This window comes from Zalophus californianus, chromosome 15, assembly GCF_009762305.2.
Source record: "Zalophus californianus isolate mZalCal1 chromosome 15, mZalCal1.pri.v2, whole genome shotgun sequence".
Taxonomy (NCBI): domain Eukaryota; kingdom Metazoa; phylum Chordata; class Mammalia; order Carnivora; family Otariidae; genus Zalophus; species Zalophus californianus.
In genome coordinates, this window is record NC_045609.1 from 89,125,074 (window position 1) to 89,145,011 (window position 19,938).

The 19,938-nt window shown below is 51.0% G+C and overlaps 1 protein-coding gene across 2 annotated transcripts in view; it reads left to right on the forward strand.

The window, feature by feature from the left end:
- LOC118356327 (voltage-dependent N-type calcium channel subunit alpha-1B-like) overlaps positions 1 to 19,938 on the forward strand; it is a 50,585-nt gene that overhangs the window by 23,405 nt on the left and 7,242 nt on the right. Inside the window, exons 2-5 of one of the 2 annotated variants that reach the window (XM_035724265.1) lie at positions 2,526 to 2,727; positions 14,600 to 14,702; positions 15,872 to 16,064; positions 17,019 to 17,146. In XM_035724265.1, the coding sequence (XP_035580158.1) occupies positions 14,629 to 14,702; positions 15,872 to 16,064; positions 17,019 to 17,146 (395 nt within the window). In that variant the 5' untranslated portion in view covers positions 2,526 to 2,727; positions 14,600 to 14,628. The remainder of the gene's footprint in view (positions 1 to 2,525; positions 2,728 to 14,599; positions 14,703 to 15,871; positions 16,065 to 17,018; positions 17,147 to 19,938) is intronic. The other variant, XM_035724264.1, reaches the window with a different exon arrangement.

Sequence of the window (19,938 nt, forward strand, 5' to 3'; positions counted from 1 at the left end):
AGAGAGGTCTGAAATAGTATTTAAAAACACTCAGCTCAGCCTCTTCTACAAAGTGAGACCGTGCTTATAAACACAGCTGAAATAGTCTCTTAGCTACGATTATTTCCTTCCCAACCATCGTAGCGTTTATATGGTATGACTAAGACTTACATTAGTCAAAATCAGCAAGGAAAGAACTGAGACAGTGTATCCAAGCTTTAGGAGCACTTCATGTTTCCATTAGTGCTGTGAAAATGAGCTACTCTGTTTTATTCTGTAGTCTAAGGGAATGGTGCCAGACATCTCTAAGATGTCTAGTCGTTCTAAAATTCTGACTTTAAGTTATCTGTGTGCTTCAGAGATTTGGGCAGGAGAAGGGGAGGAGCCCAGCGTCTCTGAACCCCTCTGTTACCCGTGTGGACCATGGAACAGGTAAACTTCTGTAGGCATCATTTTGATTTCTTGGTACTATCGTTAAAGGTACTTTTGTCTCAAGTTCCTCCCTTGAGTAGTAATTCTAATGATAATGGAAATTTTAATCTTTTACCATCCATGGGCCCGGATCCTGGGCTCCCAGAGAAGCTATCCTTTAACATTTTACCAAGTTCCGAATGGGCAAAACCTCAGAGCGTGGGTCCTATTTCTGTCCCAAGCACATATTGTACATCTGGTTTGAGAAGAAAAAGATAACCCAAAAATGCCATTGCAAACATAAAGATAAGAAAAACGGAAGAACCTCTCTGGCTCCCATAAGATTAAAGTCATACCGACTTGCACAAACGGAAAGCATAGGAAGAAGTCTATAAGTTTCTGGAACGTTCTCCCTCATGACGATGTGTAACTCTGTATGTAAAACAACACAGAACAAATATATAAACCTGCCCCAGATGTTCCTTCCCCGGAGCACTCCCTTCTTTCTGGAGATTGTGTCTCCCAGGCAGCTGTCCTGCGGTGGGTTTGAATAAAACTCTCTTCCTTTCTCTCTCAGCTGTTTAAAAGGGTTTGCTCATTTAGTGTCGACAATAACAATACGTTTTCATTTTAAGTGAAAAATAAATGTTCCTGGTTCACGACTCCAACAGCACAGAAGGGCGGCTGTTCTTCATCCTGGAGCTTCCCTGCAGAACCAAGCATATGTATATATATTCCAGCATAAACGGGCTCATCCTACAAGGATGCTTTGAAGGTCCAAGAAGCACTATCCACTCCATGGGTGAGACCAGAAAGTGAAGCTCTTCCCGCCTAGAGAATTACTTTTTGGGTTTAAAACTGCCTTGGAAATGCGTGAAACCATTGCATTTCCTAAAGCCCAAAGCCTCGGAAGGTCCGAGTGTGGCTGACCTTGCGGGGGGCCAGGAACAGCTCTGCAGGCAGGGTTGGTGCAGGAAGGGAAGGGGCAGGGCTCTGGGGGTGGTCTGAAGCCCGAGGCGTCCGCGGAATGGGCCGGGTGTGTGCCTGGGGCGGACCCCGCCCATAACCCCCGCCCATGCCTGCGCCGCCAAGCCAGGTGCTGGCTTGAGGAGGGGCCTCCTGGACCACCTGCGGTCGCGGGGAGCCGCGGGCGTGAGGGCGGGTTGGCCGGTAGAGGCAGGCGCGGCATCCAATGGGCTCGGGGCACCACCCTCCCCGACCAGTCACCGCGTGGGGGTGGAGCTACCTCTGCGGGAGGACCCGGAGCTGCCCGGGGGTTGCAGAGGTCTGGCAGCTGGGCCCGCTCCCAGAGAGTTCACCTGTGGCGTTCCTGGCTGGGTGAGAGCGCGCTGTGGGCTGGGGTGGGGGTCCCCGGGGCAGGGTGCGCCCTGGATGGGAGTTGGGGGTTCTCGAAGGCGGCGGGGAGCGAGCTAATCCCGCGAACTCAGATGAGTTTTCTTTTTCCCTTGAAAGCCCTTCAACTGGCGGTATCCCCCAGCCCCGTGAACTCCAGGGCCCCGCTCACCCGAGTTTTTGTGGGATGGGTTGCGGACATTTCAGGGTTTGCCTCGTTCCCCTGGAAGAGTGCACGTAAGGACCGCACACAGTCCCCAACTTCAAGTGGGGTGCCCCCTGTCCCCTGGCACAGTGCAGGTAATGGACCTTGAGCAGCACCCCGAGTTCAGCAGGGTGTCCCCTGTTCCCCCAGGCACAGGTGTGGTGGTAACAAGCCCCAGAGCCGTCCCCCAACTTCAGCATTGTGCCCCATGTCCTCAGGGGGATGGTGGTAATGGCCCCTTATGATCGTCTGGGAGGGCCCTCCGTGTTCCTGCTCCCCCAGGCACAGGTGCGGTGGCAACAAGCCCCAGAGTCATCCCCCAACTTCAGCATTGTGCCCCGTGTCCCCTGGGGATGGTGGTAATGGGCTGACTGGGTGGTGCAGGAGGATCCTCCAGGTGGCGGCCTGGAGGCTGGAGTAAACCAGACTCCACTCAAGTTGCATGAGGAACAGATGAGTTGAGGTGTTCATTTGGAAGAGTAATTTCGCTTTTCCAAAAATGTCAAAGTCATTGGTCTACACTAGAATGAAGATAATGACTACTTAAAAAACAAGCATGTGTTTCCCCTTCTCCCAGAAACCGGAGCAGGTTTGCAGGCCATAGGTCGGAGGTGCCTTCTCATCCCCACCCGACAGCACTTCTCTGCTCTGGCTCCAGGAGACCTGAAGTTCTGAACATCAGCATGTGAGTCAGTGATGCAGCTTGTCACAGGATGTCAGCGTTCAGAGAAAGCAGCAGGTCCATTTGGCACAGTGTCATCATCATGTCAGGACAGGAGGTAAAACCTCTCGTGAACCCCAAACCTCCTGGGCTTTCCTCTTTTCTCTAGTTGAGCCATGAAGTAAAACTTCAGTAGCTGTCAGCATTCTCCATTTGGTGCAGGAGTTAGTTAATTTCCCTGCAGGTAGAAGATTGCAGGTGCAGGGGATCCCATTTTCTCTATTCACTTACTGCTTACAAAATAGATTCTGATTATCTGTTTCCTAGAAGTAACCTTTATTAGAAAGGGAAGGTGAAATTTACTCTTTGTGTGTTTTTAACATATCATTTGTTCCTTCATCTAACAGCGTTTATTCATTTGGGCCTAGGATATGGTTGAGTGGCCAGCATCTAGAGTTAGTTGGCTTTTTGTCGTAGGATACAGACTCGGATGATGTCTTGTCATTTGTCAAAGGTGATGTTTCATAATTGATTAGTCTTTTCATCAGAAGAGTTACAATTAGGGTCGAGGGAAAAATCAAAATTATTCAAAGCAGCCTTTTACTGTTTAAAAGTTGAGCTTGAGGGGCGCCTGGGTGGCTCGGTCATTAAGCGTCTGCCTTCGGCTCAGGTCATGATCCCGGGGTCCTGGGATCGAGCCCCGCATCGGGCTCCCTGCTCCGTGGGAAGCCTGCTTCTCCCTCTCCCACTCCCCCCGCTTGTGTTCCCTGTCTCGCTGTGTCTCTCTCTGTCAAATAAATAAATAAAATCTTTAAAAAAAAAAAAGTTGAGCTTGACTTTCTAGTTTTTCTATATGTGTCATCTAGATATTTTGACATGCTGATTTTCTCTGTAGCTTCTTTGGTGGTGGAGTCAGAAGGAGAGTCTTTGAGAATTCTGGATGCTGGTGGCATCAAGGGGCTTGGCGTCAGGAGCACTGGGTTGAGTTCTGGAACTGCTTGCCTGACCCTAGGTGAGTCAGGTTATCCCACAGAGCTTCCATTGACTCCTTATGAAATTGCTGGCATCTAATATCTATGGAAAGGCTTTTTCCACAGAAACTGTTCTGCCTGATGAAGAGCAATTAAAAATGAGGTGATTTGGGCTGTGTTATTCTGTGAATAAAGGTTTTAACCCCCCCCCCCGTCATAGGATACGGTGTTTTATTGTACAAGGAGTCCTCAGAAGGCTGCAATGAAAGAAGCAGGTCTCATAGCATGTCCATGTTCCATTGATACGTTCCTTACAGTTTGCCCAGGTAGGAAGGTAATTGGAGAGAAATACGACAGAAGGGGAAAGTAGTGAACCATTCATTGGGTAGCCTTCCACCTTTCTCATGAAAGCCTTGGGCCAGTGTCATTTTGGAAGAAGAGGGGAGTCCTGGAGCTGTGCAGCGGATGGGGGAGTTCCAGGTCTGGGTAAAGCTGACAGGGGTCTCAGAGGAGAGCTGAGTGCATCGAGCAGAAGGGTGTCGGCAGGGCGGGCTCCAGGGGTGGCTTTGGGTCTCCCAAGTCAGAGTGGTGACAGGTGGAGGGCCGTGAGGAGGTTCCTGGCTGAGGACAGGTGAGGCCCAGGTGGAGAGCTGGCCGAGCACCTTCTTCTGTGCCACCAGCCTCACCCAACATACACGACATCATCGTCTGTCCCTGTCACTCCAGTTCAGACGTCTCAGAGGTGCCAGGCCAAGACGTTTGTTTGAGCTTCTTTCTTTGAGTGTGTGTGAAGTTTCAAAATTTTGATTATGGAAATGACGGGTCATCGGAACATCTGTTACTCTTTTATTTCCTGCTCTTCTTTCCATCACCAAAGTGAATCATACCTGCTAGTGGAAGGGGCTATCTGTGTGTTTTTATATCTCGATTTAATTAAACAGTGGGAAAATAATCTTCCGAAATATTATGAGAATGCTTGGTGGGTGTTCATGTTTTCCTCTTCCATGAACCACATTCCGATACTAGAAATCATGTTTTAAAGTAAAACACAGCCTCAGAGCTGTAACAAGGTGCCCTGCCCTTTGTGAGAGGGGCACATGGAGAAGGAGTGTAGGTTTTTCAGGAGCTCGTGGAGTGGTGCATCGTGCTCCCAACGGAAATCGAGCCCCCTGTTAGCCTTCCCTGAGGGGGCTGCTTACCTGGTGGCCCATCCTGGGCTCTGGAAGCTTGACCCGGTGAGTCACTTGTGACTTGAGCTGGGGAATTTGTGAAGAAAATGGAAGGAATCCTGGAGGGTGCCTGCATCCTTTGTACTTGGACAACTCCACGTAGCAAAGGAACTCATCATACTGTGAGGCATGTCGGGATCCCTGAGGGAAAGGGCTTCACTTCGTGGGCTGAGGTAGTGTCTTCATCCTTATCTGGACCAAGCCATGTTGTGTGGCTATGGAGATCCAGACCCTTATGTGACCATGTCATTATTATTATTATTATTATTATTATTTTGAGAAAACAATATAGACATTGACTTTGAGATACAAATATCGTAAAGAAAAACACAAGATCAAATATATATATATAAATGATTGAACTCGTGGCCTCTCTCATTAGTATGGGTAATGTAGGGCTGCCCGTATGAGAAAGACCAAGGAATTATATTTCGATTAGAAGTGTGCTGTGCACACATAGTGTTTTATTCTGTCATTTGCCTTATTTTTTCTGGAGGGAAAATAGAGTGGTGACTGGAGCTTGGTTTCTGATTTTAAGGAATGGGAGACAAGTGAATTGCAAGACCAGTGTTGATGCCGACATGGTGCTCAATGCCCAGTGAGCGAAGGTTTGAAGCTCGGACTTGGAAGCCTTGGTGTTCAGCGAGGATGTTGTCCGAGTTTCCAGCACATCGAGTCACTTGGCTGGTGTGCCTAATCGAGCTAGTTCCTGCCTTTCTAAGGGCAGTTTGAAAGTGGCTTGAAACCCTAGGGTACTTGTGGAGTGGTCTGGATGGGACACCTGTGTGGGCCAGTGTAGACGCCACCCAGGGAATTCCAGAGCTAATGGTGAGCACATTTGTGAGGCTGGAGTTTGCTTCTCTGTGAGAAGCATTGAGTTGCAGTGGAAAGACGTCGCTGGGTCTTATGACTCACTGTGTGAGCAGGTCTGAGCCTGGCAGGGTAGTCGGATCAGATAGCTGGGAGGTTGTGATGCCGTGGTGGTGGACCATTGCTCATGATGGGCAGGCCAGCTTGCTACAGGGACAGGGACTGGGCTGTACTCCCTGGCCAGCCCTCCTGCTGCAGATGTGATGAGAGAGTTGCTTCCTGTTTGGTGCTTGAGCCCTCGGCTCAGCAGGGTGGTTGGTGGGAAGCAGCCCACAGGCAGCATTATCGATTCTTGCCCATTGTGCCCCTGCTTCCTCAGAGGAGGCACAGCAGATGTCCTCTGCCTGGTGTGTGTGAATTCAGTCAGCAGAAGCAGTTCTTCCAGAGCCCCACCCCTGAGAAATCCTCTCCACATTCCTGTGCTGTGTGCAAGAGGTCACTTTTCATCTGGAACTGAAATCTCAGCTCCTACCGTTAGGTTCCGAGGCCACACAGGACACCAGTATCGTGCAGTTCTACTTCTGCATGGGGCCTGATGTGCGAGACTGAGGCCGAGCCTGGTCGGCCTGTTGATGCCGCTGCAGGCTCCTTCCTGGAAAATGTGCAGCACAGCCTGGTTTGTGATGATATCGCAGGAAAGAGGGACAGGTGCACCACTCTGCCTGACCGCAGGAGTATTCCGGACGTCAATCCCAGGTGGTTGGTGCAGGGAGGAGAGATGTCTGTTTCCCAGGACCTTGGCCAGAGGGAGAGTTGGATCCTGGGATGGGTCTCTGCTCAGCTTTCTCAGATGAGCACCTCAGGCAAGGAGAGGAAGTGTGAGTGCTCACCTGTAATTGAGGAAGGTGTCTGGCTTCAGGTCTCATGGGCAGGTGGATTCCTCATGTGGCTCATTTTCCTGATAGTGTTCAGGGTGCAGTCGATGGACCCCTGGTCCTTGGCATCCTGGCTGTGCAAGAGCCCTGGGGCACCTTTTCCCCCGGGGCTTTGGACCAGGAAATCGGAGGGAGTCAGTGGTGAAAGCGTCAGTGTAGGCCTTCGTTTCTGCCCTGCCGAGATGGACTGGTGACTGTGATAACTGCTACGGAAATACGGAGCAGGAGACGGGGCTGGGGTGCTGCAGGGGAGGTAAGGGTGGTGCTTGCTATTCACATAGAGCCAGGTGGGACTTCACTGGGAAGGTGATCCTTGAGTCAAGATCTAAAGAAGGTGAGTGATAGCACATCAAGAGCACTCTAAATGGAAGGAAAGCACGTGCAAAAGTCCTGAGGCAGGAGCATACCAGGTATGTCCAGAAGTAGCAAGAAGGCCCTGTGGCCACGGGAGACAGCTTAGGACATCACCTCAGGGAGGTGACAGAGGGAGACAGAAAGCCATTGCAGTGCTGTGACCCCATGGGACCCTGTTTCACTGGGCCATCCTGGCTACAGTGTTGAGAATAGATGACAGAGGATTGAGGATGGGCAGGGGAGGTCCATGATGAAGCTTTTCCAGGAACTCAGGCAAGAGATGGCCTCTAGTGTGGACCAGATAGGTGGCCTTGGAAGGAGTGGTCAGTCCTATTCTGGGTACGTTTAAGAAGGAGCTCACCGGATTTGCTGATGGGTTAGATACTGGGAATGGGAGAAAGAGGAATTGGGGTAACTCCCAGCTGTGGCTGGTTGTCCTGAGCGAGGAGAAGGAGGAGGTTTCTGGGGGTAGGAGGTCGTCTGTGTTCCGCATGCTCAGGAAGGTGCCTTTCACGGTGGATCTGCTGATGTGCGTGTCCAGGAGAACAGTTAACATCTACTCCCTCAGCGACTTTCAAGTACAATATCCCCCACTTTTTAAAAGTTCACGGTACACATGGCTTTTTTTTTTTTTTTTTAAAGATCTGTTTCATTACCCAGCTTCAATAACAGGAGGAATCCTGAAGAGGATTTTGCTCTTATGAAAAAAGTCGAAAAGTGAGCATTGCGTTCATCATCTGTTTTGCGGGGAGCCACTGCAGGGGCAGCGTGCACCTCAACCAGGTCTTTCCTGGGAACCGCTCTCCACGTCCAGCCCCCAGCACTTTGAATTGTGTCTGTGAGCATCTGCTGTGCTTCATCTCCATTTATTTTGGGCATCTGTTAGGAAGTCGTGTCCCGAGGCCTAGGAAAAGCCAAAGAGAAGTCGTTTTTGGAGCCTGAGCACGCTATTTTTTTCTGTAGAAATGAATGGTAATTCCTCCTTTGGTCTACACCATTCTTGCTGTGAGAGGTTTCCTTCCTAGGAAGGAAGGAAACTACTTTCAAATAGCGGGGGAACCTGTACGCCATCCTGCAGGGTTAGCTTTAGTCTCCATGCTGCACAGAACGTTCCATGACTTATGCATTTTATCACTCAAACATTTTGCCTTTTTTTTTAAGATTTTATTTATTTATTAGAGAGAGAGAATGAGAGATAGTACGGGAGGGAAGAGGGTCAGAGGGAGAAGCAGACTCTCTGCTGAGCCGGGAGCCTGATGTGGGTCTCGATCCCGGGACTCCTGAGCCAAAGGCAGTCGCTTAACCAACTGAGCCACCCAGGCGCCCAAACATTGTGCCTTTGACCACCTTCCCCCATTCCTCCCCCATCCCTGGATCTGGCAACCAGCAATCTGTTCTCAGTATCTGTGCATTCAGTATTTTTTTTTCCATGTGGAACGTCCATGGACATCTGGTATTTGTCTTTCTGTGTCTGAGTTACTTAGCATAATGCTCCCAAGGTCTCTGTTTCCATGTCTGGCTACTGTGAAGAATGCTGCAGTGAACATGGGAGTGCATCTATCTTTTTGAGGTAGTGTTTTTGTGTTCTCCAAATAAATCCACCCAGAGCAATCACTGGGTCATGTGGTAGTTGTATTCATTTTTCCAGGAACCTCCATACTCTTTGTCACAGGTGCTGTACCAATGTACATTCCCACCAACAGTGCACAGGGTCCCCTTGTCTACACACCCTTGACCACACCTGGTGTCTGTCTCTGGGACAAATGCCATCCCGACAGGTGTGAGGAGATAGCGGATTATGGGTTTGACTTAGGTTTCCCTGACGACGATTAGTGATGTTGAACAACTTTTTCTGTGTCTTTTGACCACCTGGGTGCCATCTTTGGAAAGTATTCACATATTCTCCCCATTTTTTATACAGGTTTTTTTGTCTGTTTTGATTTGTATGAGTGTTTTGTATATTTTGGATATTAGCCTCTTCTCATACATATGATTTGCAGATTTTTTTTTCTCATTGGGTAGGTTGCCTTTTAAGTTTTGATGGTTTCTTTTGCCATGTAGAAATTTCAGTTTGATGTCGTTCCCCTTGTTTATTTTTGCATTTGTTGCCTTTGCCTTTGGTGTCCGATCTAAAAGACTCTTTGCCAAAACCAATGTCGAGAAACTCACTACCTGTGTTTTGTTCTCGGAGGTTTATGGATTCCGGTCTTATATTCAAGTCATTCATCCATTTAAAATTTTTGTGTGTGCTGTCAGAAAGCGATCCAGCTCCATTCTTCTGCATGTAGTGTGCGGTTTTCCGGGACCGTTCACTGAAGAGGCAGTCCTTTCCCCGTTGTATATTTTCTGCTCCTGTGTCGTAAGTTAAGGCCATACATGTGTGGGTTAGTTTCTCAGGTTTCTTCTTCTTCTTCTTCTCCTCCTCTTCCTCTTCCTTCTCCTCCTCCTTCATTTTTTTGTTTTACAGTTTATTTTTTGGGAAAGTATTTTTTCCTGTTGGAATATATGCAGTGTGGACTTTATTGATTACATGTTCATACTATTTGTTAGGACATTTCTCTCGTGTGTTTTTGTAAATGACTTGCCGGATTTATAGCTTTCAACAGGTTTAACATTTGGGCAGAACTACTCAAAATGTTATATTCTTCCATCAGATCAGAGATTGTGTCTGATTGTCTTTTGTGATGCTGTCAGTTGTGATGATTGATATCTCTGTTTCTTTTCCCTGATAGGTTTATTAAAGTGATTTTAATATTTCTTAAAAACGTGGATTCTAAATCACTCTTATTTAATAATATGTGTTTATATAAAACAAGTTTAAAGAAATGCATTTATTGGAATCAGCTGTTGAAACAGGAGATAAATATTAATTCTCGTTCAGAGTTAATAATAATTATATCAGAGCTAAGTCTAAATATACCTTTAATGTACTGACTCTAATGAGTACACTTTGCCCAAAGTGCTGTGATTATCATTTCCTGAGCTTTCTATTCGGTTCCATTGACCTGTGTGTCTGTTTCTATGTCAGCACCATACAGTTTTGATGAGCACAGCTTTGTAATCTAGCTTGAAATCCGGGCGTGTGGTGACTCCTGCTCTCTTCTTTCTCCAGATTGCTCTGGGTATTTGGTGTCTTCTGTGATTCCATATGAATTTTAGGACTGTCTTCTATTTCTTTGAATAATGGCACTGGAATTCAGATCGGGATTTCATCACATCTGTAGATTGCTTTGGTTGCTGTGGACATGTGAACATGATTAACTCTTCCGGTTAATGAGCAGGACGAATGCTTCCGTTTATTTGTGTCGTCCTCTGTTTCTTTGACCCATACACGCCCCCTCAACATGCATGTGTTTTTCCTTCCTTTTGCAACATGTGTTCAGTGTACCAGGTCTTTCTCATTCTTGGTTACTTTTCTCCTAGGTTTTTTTTTTTCTTGATGCAATTGTAAATGGCATTGCTTTCTTATTTTCTCTCTGTGAAGGTTTGTCATCAGTACACAGAAATGCAACAAGTTGGGACACCTGTGTGGCTCGGTCGGTTAAGCATCTGTCTTTGGCTCAGGTCACCATCCCGGGGTGCTGTCATCGAGACCCTCAGTGGACTTCCTGCTCAGTGGGGAGTCTGCATCTCCTTCTCCCTCTGCTGCTCACCCTGCTTGTCCTGTCTCTCTCTGTCAAATAAAGTCTTTAAAAAAAGAAATGCAACAGGTCTCTGTATATTGCCTTTGTATCCTGCAGCTTTACTGATTTTGTTGATTCTAACAGTTTTGTTGGAATCTCTATGGAATTCTATATATAGTATGTCCTTTGCAAACAGTGACAGTTTTCCTATTTGGATTTCGTCTTTTCTTTCTTTCTTTCTTTTCTTTTTGTCTGAATGCTTTGGCTAGGTCTTTCAATACTGTGTTGAATGAAAGTGATGAGAGTGGGCATCTTTGTCTTGTTTTTTTGTCTTTTATATAATATGTTTTATATTTATTCATGAGAGTCAGAGAGAGAGAGGCAGAGGCAGAGAGAGAAGCAGGCTCCCCGTCTAGCAGGAAGCCCGATGCAGGACTCGATCCCAGGACCCTGGGATTGTGACCCAAGCCAAAGGCAGACGGTTAACCATCTGAGCCACACGGGCGCCCTCTTTGTCTTGTTTTTGATCTTAGTGGAAATGTTTTCAGCTTTTCACCCTTGGGTATGATGTCAGCTGTGAGTTTTTCATATATGGACTTTGTTATTTTGAGGTGTGTTCCCTCTATACCCAGATGGTTTAGAGTTTTTATCATAAATGCATATTGAACTGTCAAGTGTTCTTGTTGAGGTACAGCGGAATGTGGGGGTTCGCCGGGATAGGCGTGCAGATTTCTCCAGGACAGACACCTTTCCGTAGTTCCAAATGACGCAGGATCCTTCTCGGTGGCAGCCTGAGTTCTCTCCTATTATTGAGGTGTCCCCAGTGCCCGGAGCTTTGTAGCCGGGACTCTGGGGAAAAACCCATCAGAACCCAAGCCAGGGTTAGGGCTCGGGACTACGGGCATGACAGGCCCGATCTGCTAGCACTGTGGCAGGCTTTCCAGGGGATGGATTTGAGGGTGTGGATCAGGATGAATGTCATGCCAGGGATTTTGGCCAGGGGGCCGCTGAAAGTGGGGGTTTGCTAGGATGGGCCTCCGGAGTTCCCAATGGCGAGGTTTCCTTCTGTGTGTCAGTCGGAGTCCTCTGGTATTGCTCAGTTGTCCCCAATCCCTGGAGTTTAGAGGAAGGCCTCTGGGGACAGACCCTTCACAAGCCAAAATAGGGTTAAGGTTAGGGCTTATGTGCGTGGCAGGCCCGATCTACCAACAGTGTGGTGAGCTTCTCAGGGAGCCGAATTGTGGGCATGGGTCAGGGTGAGTGCCATGCCCAGGATTTTAGGCCCGACCCCTGAATGTGGGAGATGGATGGGGTGGAATTGCAGGTTTCTCTTGCCCTGAATGCTTTCTGGAGTCCAAACGGTGAGGTTTCCTTCTGGGTGTAGGCTGAGTCTTCTGGTCCTTCTCAGGTGGTCCCAATTCCTGGGGCTTTGGAAACAGGCCTCTGAGAACCGACTCCTGAGAAGCAAACCTAGGTTATGGTAGGGCCTTAGGGGCTTGGCAGGCTGAATCTACGGGCACTATGGCTAGCTTCCCGGGGGTCTGAGTTGAGGCCGTGTGTCGGTGTGAGTGTGAAGCTCATGGTTTGTGGCAAGGGGGCCAATGAAAGTGCAGGTGTGCTTTAATGTGCGTGCAGTGCACTCCTGCTCTGAACGCTTCCCGCAGTCCAAATGGTGCGGTTTCCTTCTGGGTGACAGCCTGAGTCCCCTGGTATTGCTCAGGTGTCCCATTTCCTGGGACTTTGGAGCCAGGCCTCTGGGGACGGATCCCTCAGAAGCCAACCTAGGGTTAGGATAATGGCGTAGGGTTATTTCAGCCACATCTGCCAACACTGTGTCATGCTTCCCAGGGCTCTCAGTTGGGGGATGGGTCAGAGTGAGTGTCAGGCTCAGGGTATGCCGCCAGGGGACCCCTGAACGTGGGGTTTCGCTGGGATGGGCAAGTAGGGTTCTCCTGCTCTGAATGCTTTCCAGGTTTCCAAATGGCACAGTTTCCTTCTGGGTGGCAGGCTGAGTTCTTTGGTATTTCCCATGTGTCATCAATCCCTGGGGCTTTATTGCCAGGCCTCTGGAGACAGAGCCCACAGAAGCAAACCCTGAGTAAGGGTTAGGGCCTATGGGTGTGGCAGGTCCAATCGGCTTGTGCCGTGGAATGCTTCCCAGGGGCATGACTTGACCACGTGGGTCACAGTGAGATTAAGGTCAGGGTTTGCAGCCACTGAAAGTAGGGGTACGCTGGGATGGGCATGCAGAGTTTTCCTACTCTGAATGCTTTCTTGAGTTCCAAATAGTGTGTTATCCATCTGGGTGGCAGGTTGAGTCCTCTCGTATTGCACTGCTGTCCCGAATCCCTGAGGCTTTGGAGCCAGGTCTCTGGGGAAAGAAACCTCAGAAGCCTACCTAGGATTAGGGTTAGGCTGTAGGGGCATGGCAGTCGATGTGCCAGCACTGTGGCGAGCTGGGGTCTGAGTTGAAGGCATGAATCAGGGTGAGTGTCAAGCTCAGGGTTGGTGGCCGGGTGTCCTCTGAATGTTGAGGTTCGCTGGAATTGGCATGCAAACATCTCCTGCTGTGAATGCTTTCTGGGGTTCCAATTGGCGTGGTTTCCTCCAGGGTGGCCGGCTGTGTCCTCTTGTATTGCTCAGATGTCCCCATCTATAGTGCTTAGGAGCCAGGTCTCTGGAGACACAACCCTAGGAAACCAACCTGTGTTTATAAGGCCTAGGGTCAGGGCGAACTGTACGTGTCCACACTGGGGAGAGCTTCCCAGAGGTCTGTGTTGATGGCATTGTTCAGGGTGAGTGGCAGGGTCAGGGTGTGCTGCCAGGGGGCCAATAGATGTGGGTTATGACTGGGTTGAGCATGCTGAGGTCTCCTGCTCTGAATCCTTTCCATAGTTCCAAATGGCGCATTTTTCTTCTGGGTGGCAGCCTGACTCCATTGAAATGGCTCAGGTGTTCTGAATCCTTGGGGCTTTGGATACAGGCTCTGGGGACAGAGCACTCAGAAGCCAACCTAGGGTTAGGCTTAGGGGCATGACAGGCCTGATGTGCTGGCGCTGTGATGACCTTCCCGGGGTCTGAGTTGAGGCCGTGGGTTAGGTTGAGTGTCAGGCTCAGGGTCGGCTGCCAGAGGGCGCCAGATTTGTGAATTGGCTGGGATGGGCATTCAGAGTTGTATTCTGAACGCTCTCCGGAGTTGCAAGTAGTGTTTTTGAATTCTTTTTGGGAAGCTGAGTCCTCTGGTGTTGCTCAGTTATTGCCATCCCTGGGGCTTTGGAGCCAGGCTTCTGGGGACAGAAGCTGAGAAGCCAACCTAGGGATAGGCTAACGGTCTAGGGTCGTTTCAGCCCTCATCTGCCCCCGCTGGGGCAAGCTTTGGGGGACGGGGGATCTGAGTGGGGGGCATGGGTCAGGGTGAGAGTGAGGCTCAGGGTTTGCGGGCAGGGGGCCATTGAAAGTGGCATTTCGCCGGGATGGGCACGCAGAGTGCTCCTACCCGGAAAGCTTTGCCCCGAGTTCCCAGCGGTGCGGCTTCCTCCTGTGGGACAGGCTGCATCCTCTGGTATTGCTCAGGTGCCCCCAACCCCTGTGGCTTTAGAGCCAGGCCTCTGGGGCCAGAGCCCTCAGAAGCCAGCGAGGGATAGGGTTAGGGCCTAGGGGCACGGCAGGCCCGACGTACCAGCACTGTGGCCTGCTTCCCCGGGGTTTGTCTGGAGGGCCTGGGTGAGGTTGATTGTGAGGCTCAGGGTTTGCCGCTAGAGGGTGCAAAATTTGTGCATTCCTTGGGATGGGCATTCAGAGTCCTCCTGCTCTGATTGCTTTCAGGAGAGCAAATGGTGCGTTTACTTTCTGGGTGGCAGCCTGAGTCCCCGATACTGCTCGGGTGTCCCGAATCTTTGGGGCTTTGTAGCCAGGTTCTGGGGACTGACCCCTCAGAAGCCAACCTAGACTGAGTGTTAGGACATAGGGACACGGGAGGCCTGATGTGCCAGCGCTGCGTCGAGGTTCCCGGCGGTGGGGGTTAAGGGCGTGGGTCAGCGTGAGTGTCTTGCTCTTCTTTTTGGCCAGGGAACCGCTGAAAGTGTGAGTTCGCTGGGATGGGCATGCCGCGTTCTCCTGCTGTGAATCCTTTCCGGAGTTCCAAACGGCGGGCTTTCTTTCTGGGTGGAAGGTGAGTCCTCTGGTATTGCTCTGGAGCGAGCCCGAGGGAACAAAGCACTCAGGAGCCAACCTAGGGTTGGGGTTAGGGCCTAGGGGTTAGAGTGTAGGGATTAGGGTGTAGGGGTTAGGGCCTACGGGTTAGCGCGTAGCAGTTAGGGCATAGGGGTTAGGGTGTAGGGCCTAGGGTTAAGGTTAGGGTTAGGGCCTAGGGTAGGGCCAGGGTTAGTGTTAGGGCCTAGGGTTAGGGTGTAGGGTTTGGGTTTAGGGGTTAGGGGTAAGGGTATGGGTTAGGGTATGGGTTAGGGTACGGGTTAAGGTATGGGTTAGGGTTCGGGTACGGGTGCTCTGGGTTCTGCTGACACTGTTCACAGTGTCCACAGGAGAAGGGTGGCCCATGTGAGTGCTCACTGGCTCATTGTAGCAGATCATGCTATAGCAGAGGGGCAGCTTGGGCAGGGAGTCCCAAACTCTGCCTCTGTTTGTGTTCTAGTCTTCCAGCAAATACACCATAGTCTCTTGCACCTACCAGGTAAGACATGGCTCTGCCTTCTGGCGGGCAACCTGGAAAGAGGATGAGATTAAGACAAAGTACACAGCATAGTGATCTCCTGAAAATCGTTTTTGAGTGGCTGAAGGCCAGAGGGAGGATGGGTCTATTTGGTGTCTCCCTGTGCTACCCTTCTGGCCTCAGTTAAGGGTAGACAGAGGGATGTATGTATTCAGTGCCACACTGGATGACTGGGGACTTCCTTTGGGGCTGGGAGGACCACCACTCAGAAGGTAGGCTCAATGCTGTGCCAGGAGCCCAGGGCTTTCTAAAGGCAGGTGAAGCTGGGTATGAACTGGTGAGCTGGGCCTGAGTAGGTGTGAGCCAGGAGTAAGCAGGCAGGGCAGAACTCCTGGGCCTCCACCTGTCCTGGGGTTAGGACCTCCGGTCCCTGGAGACCTCCCGTTGATGGCCCTCCAACAGCCCTGAGAACAAGCCCTATAGGGAGGGTAGTCTACCTCAGGAGACTGCGGTCCTGGGGAGCGGCCTGGGGCCCGCAGTGTTGAGCATCCCCTTCCTCTTGCCATCTCTGGGCTCAGATATGCAAGCCTCACCTGTGATACAGGTCTTGACTTTCCCATGGCCCTTTCCTCAGGGGTCCCCCTGACACTTGGTGTTTGCCCTTGGTGCAGGGTCCTGAAACACTCTGTGGCCGCCACCTATGAGGAGCAGGGCCCAGGCCCTGGGTACCGCATGGAGCTGTCCATCTTCTATGTGGTCTACTTCATGGTCTTCCCCTTCTTCTTCGTCAACATCTTTGTGGCCTTGATCATCATCACCTTCGAGGAGCAGGTGATGTCTGAATGCAGCCTGGAGAAGAACGAGGTGGGTGGCTCCCTCTACTGCCTGAGTGGCTCAGTCGTCAAGCGTCTGCCTTCGGCTCAGGTCACGATCCCAGGTCCTGGGATCGAGTCCCACATCGGGCTCCCTGCTCCGTGGGAAGCCTGCAACTCCCTCTCCCACTCCCTCTGCTTGTGTTCCCTCTCTCGCTGTGTCTCTCTCTGTCAAATAAATAAATAAAATCTTAAAAAAAAAAAATTTGGGGGGCGCCTGGGTGGCTCAGTCGGTTAAGCGGCTGCCTTCGGCTCAGGTCATGATCCTGGGGTCCTGGGATCAAGCCCCGTGTCAGGCTCCCTGCTCGGCGGAGAGCCTGCTTCTCCCTCTCTGCCTGCCTCTCTGCTTACTTGTGCTCTCTATCTCTCTGTCAAATAAAATAAAATCTTTAAAAAAAAATAAAAAATAAAAAAAAAAGAATTTTTGAAACTAGAGAGGTGGTTGCATAATATTGTGAATACACTAAAGCCACCGAGTTGTACTCTTCAAAATGATTAAATGTATGTTATGTGAATTTCAACTCAATTAAACAAAAAAGAAGGTGAGCTTTTGGCCTCTGGAGTCCAAACTACTAACTCCAAAGTCACTGTTTTCCTTGAAGGCTGGCTAGGTGGGGAAGAGGGTGGTGATGGGAGGTGGGGCGGGAGGGGTGCCAACATGAATTAGGGTAGGGCAGCAGAAGCAGGGAGTGGGAGGGACCTGGGTTAGTTTGCGGGACCAGAACCCCGGGGTAGGAGGCTGGCTGCTGCGGGGGCTGGTGGTGGTGGTGGTGGTGCAGGGGAGGCCCAGAGGCTGGGGGGAGCAGGGCTGGACGGGCTCTGGCTGAGTCAGAGTGGCCTCCGCTGCCATGATGGTTTCGCACAGACTTTGGCTGGAGGGTAAGGGCTAGGGTAGAGGGCGGGCTGAGGTCTCTCTACGTCACCCCTTCTCCTTCCTGTCCTGCAGATGTTGAGCCCCTTTGTGGCCGTGATCATGGACAATTTTGAGTACCTTACACGGGACTCTTCCATCCTAGGGCCTCACCCCCTGGACGAGTTCATCCGGGTCTGGGCTGAGTACGACCCGGCCGCGTGGTGAGTGGCCCCCGTGTTCCGTGGTCCTCAGGGTGGTCCGTGCCACGGATCTCGGGACAGGGCTGGGTGGCTTCAGACCTGTGTCATGTGGCACAGGTTTTGTCAAACCCCTTCAGGTTTTGGCGGGGTCCGCAGAGGGTGGTGCCAGGTCCCCTTCTAGGTGGCACGCTCCTTCTCATGCCCACAGTGCTCTTACACAGCTCCCTGGGCGGAGAAATGCTCTGTGAGACCCTTAGTCCAGGCTTAGGAGGTTCCAAGGGGTCTGTGAGGCTCAAGTCTCTTGCCAAATGGGAGTGTACTGTCTCCTCACAGGTCTGTCACATGAGGGGCGTGGAGGGCTCAAGGGAGAGGGTGTGGACACAGCAGGAGGGCCTTCCCTTGGGGCCTCACCATCCTCATGAAACTTGGAGGCCTTCATGGCAGAAATGACATTCTTCCCGCCAATGGGCTCAGGCCTCTCCCTCTCTGCCATCTCTTGGGAACAGGAGCCAACATGCACCTGTGTCCCCAGCCCAGGCTGCAAATAGCGGGCGCTTGGTGAACTTTCACTGAAATTAAAGGAGCTACCAGGAAGGGTCTAGTATGTTGAAGACCCTTTGGTCATGGTGGGAAAGGGTTACTGTGTTGCATTAAGTGAGGGGTAGTTTGTTTCCAGACAGAGCAAGTATGTCATGAGGGGACTGGCTTGCATTAGAAGGGTGTTCCGTGATCCATGGGAGAGTCCTGCACACCCAGGACACATACTCTTATCCTCAGGGCTAGCAAAGCAGCATGGACTCACCATCTGCCCATTTGTCTGTTCCTTCATCACTCGCTTCTTCATTTGCTTATTCATTCATTCATTCTCTCAAGCGGATACTTGAGTAGTTATTCAGGGCATGCTCTCTGCAAGGCCAACACAGGACATGGAAGGGCCAAGACACCTGGCTGCTGGGGAAGGCACAGGCCGGCTCATCGCCTCGCTCATGGTGAGCGCTCAGCAGACATGAATGTGAATGAACCAAGTGCATCAGTAAACGGATGGGCATCCGTCCCTTCCCACGCTCGAAGGGAATGAGAAGACTGTGAAGATGGGGTGTAGCCACTTCCCACCTCCTCTCTCCGAGGCTCCCAGCCTGCCCGTGTCCCCCTCGCACAGCTCTGTGTTTGGTCACCCCTTGCGTGGTAGAGGCCTGGAGGAGATGGTCAGTGTCGTCGTGGTGAGGACCCTACTGCCCACAGTTTTTCCCTAAATTGGAGCTCAGCAAGGGGATTGCTCCAGAGCTCTCTGACCCTCAAGCCCCTGGGAGCTTGGCTGGGCTCCCCCACCCTCCTCTCATCCAGCCTTCCCGGAGCCCCTACCCCATCATGTGAGGATCCAGAAGATGCTGTATGAGACCCTTCCCAGGCTGGGCAAGTCCTGAAACCACTGGTAGCACCAGCAACCCTAGGGCATTTCCATTCCTGTAGTGTCTCCGGGTGTTTTCCATTGTAGTGAAAACTGAATAATTTTCACGCAGTGCAGAACAAGCATGGATTTATTTATGTTTCATGGTGTAGGTGACCGTTTTTGTGGCCTCGGAGAGTCCTGTCATTTTGCTGATGCGTCAGCACATCGGCCCTGCAGTGCCCAGTGTCGTTCTGGCTCAGGGGTAGGTGTGGGTTCTCTGGTCAGGAGGGCCCAGTCAGGTCAGAGAGCAGGAGAGACTCCAAGTGAGGCAGGCTTGAGGCTCATTCTAGGAGGGTCATCTGCACTGTGGTCTCAAGAGATGCTGCTGTTTCTGGGCACATTGTTTCCAGTATATGTGCTGCCAAAGGGAGGACCGGGCACGTTGTTTCTAAAGGGTGTGTTGCAGGGAAGCAGAGATGCTGTATGGGCAGTATGTTCATAGGTGCACGACAAAGGCAAGTCAGTGCAGGCCTGTGAGAGGGGAGGACTTCCCCCCAATCTTTATGAACTGTAGACCCAGGGCTTCCCCTAGTCCAGCCACAGGTGGAGCAGAATTTGGACATACAGGGAATGGACTTGGGCCAGACTGTGGTTTTGTGATGGTGCACAGGGGGCTCAGACTGTTTCCCAAATCCAGAGTTCTGAAAATGGGGCCTCTGGAAGGCAGGGGCCATTGGGAGTGGGGTAAAGAAAGTGCTGTGGAAGAGTAGACAGCAAATATAAGCGTCACCCCAGAGGTGGCATCTGTGAAATAGCACACAAGACCATGGTCCAAAAGTAGCATAAATGTGACCCGCAACTAACACTCAGACTTGCTGCTCCCAAGTGGCCTGGGCTGAAAACATAGCCTGCCTCCAGATGGCAGGGGATAGGGGAAGGCCCAGCAGAGGCAGCTGAGGAGACTGAGTCCTGGGCACAGGAGCGAGGGTGCTTTGAGCCCTTCCTAGCCTCCGTGGCAGATGTAGGGATGTGGTCCGCTTTATATCCCAGGTGGCCACTCTGCTGTCTCCTCGTTCTTGGAGAGACTTAAAGAACAACAAAACTTTGTGAAATTTCCCAAGCTTTCATATGTGTGTATGGCTCTGTGGGTGCGTGTTGCATATGTGCACGGGTGTGTTTGTGCGCACATGTGGCATGCGTACATGCATGTGTGCAGCAGACATACATGTGTGCATGTGCGCACACGCACATGGTTTGTGTGTACACGTACGAGTGTGCACACGTGATTGTGCAAATGTGTGAGTGCGGTGCATGTGTGCACGCGTGTGTGCATGGGTGTACATGCACATGGTTTGTGTGTACGCGTATGAGCGTGCACGCGTGTGTGCAAATGTGAGTGCGGTGCATATGTGCACGTGTGTGT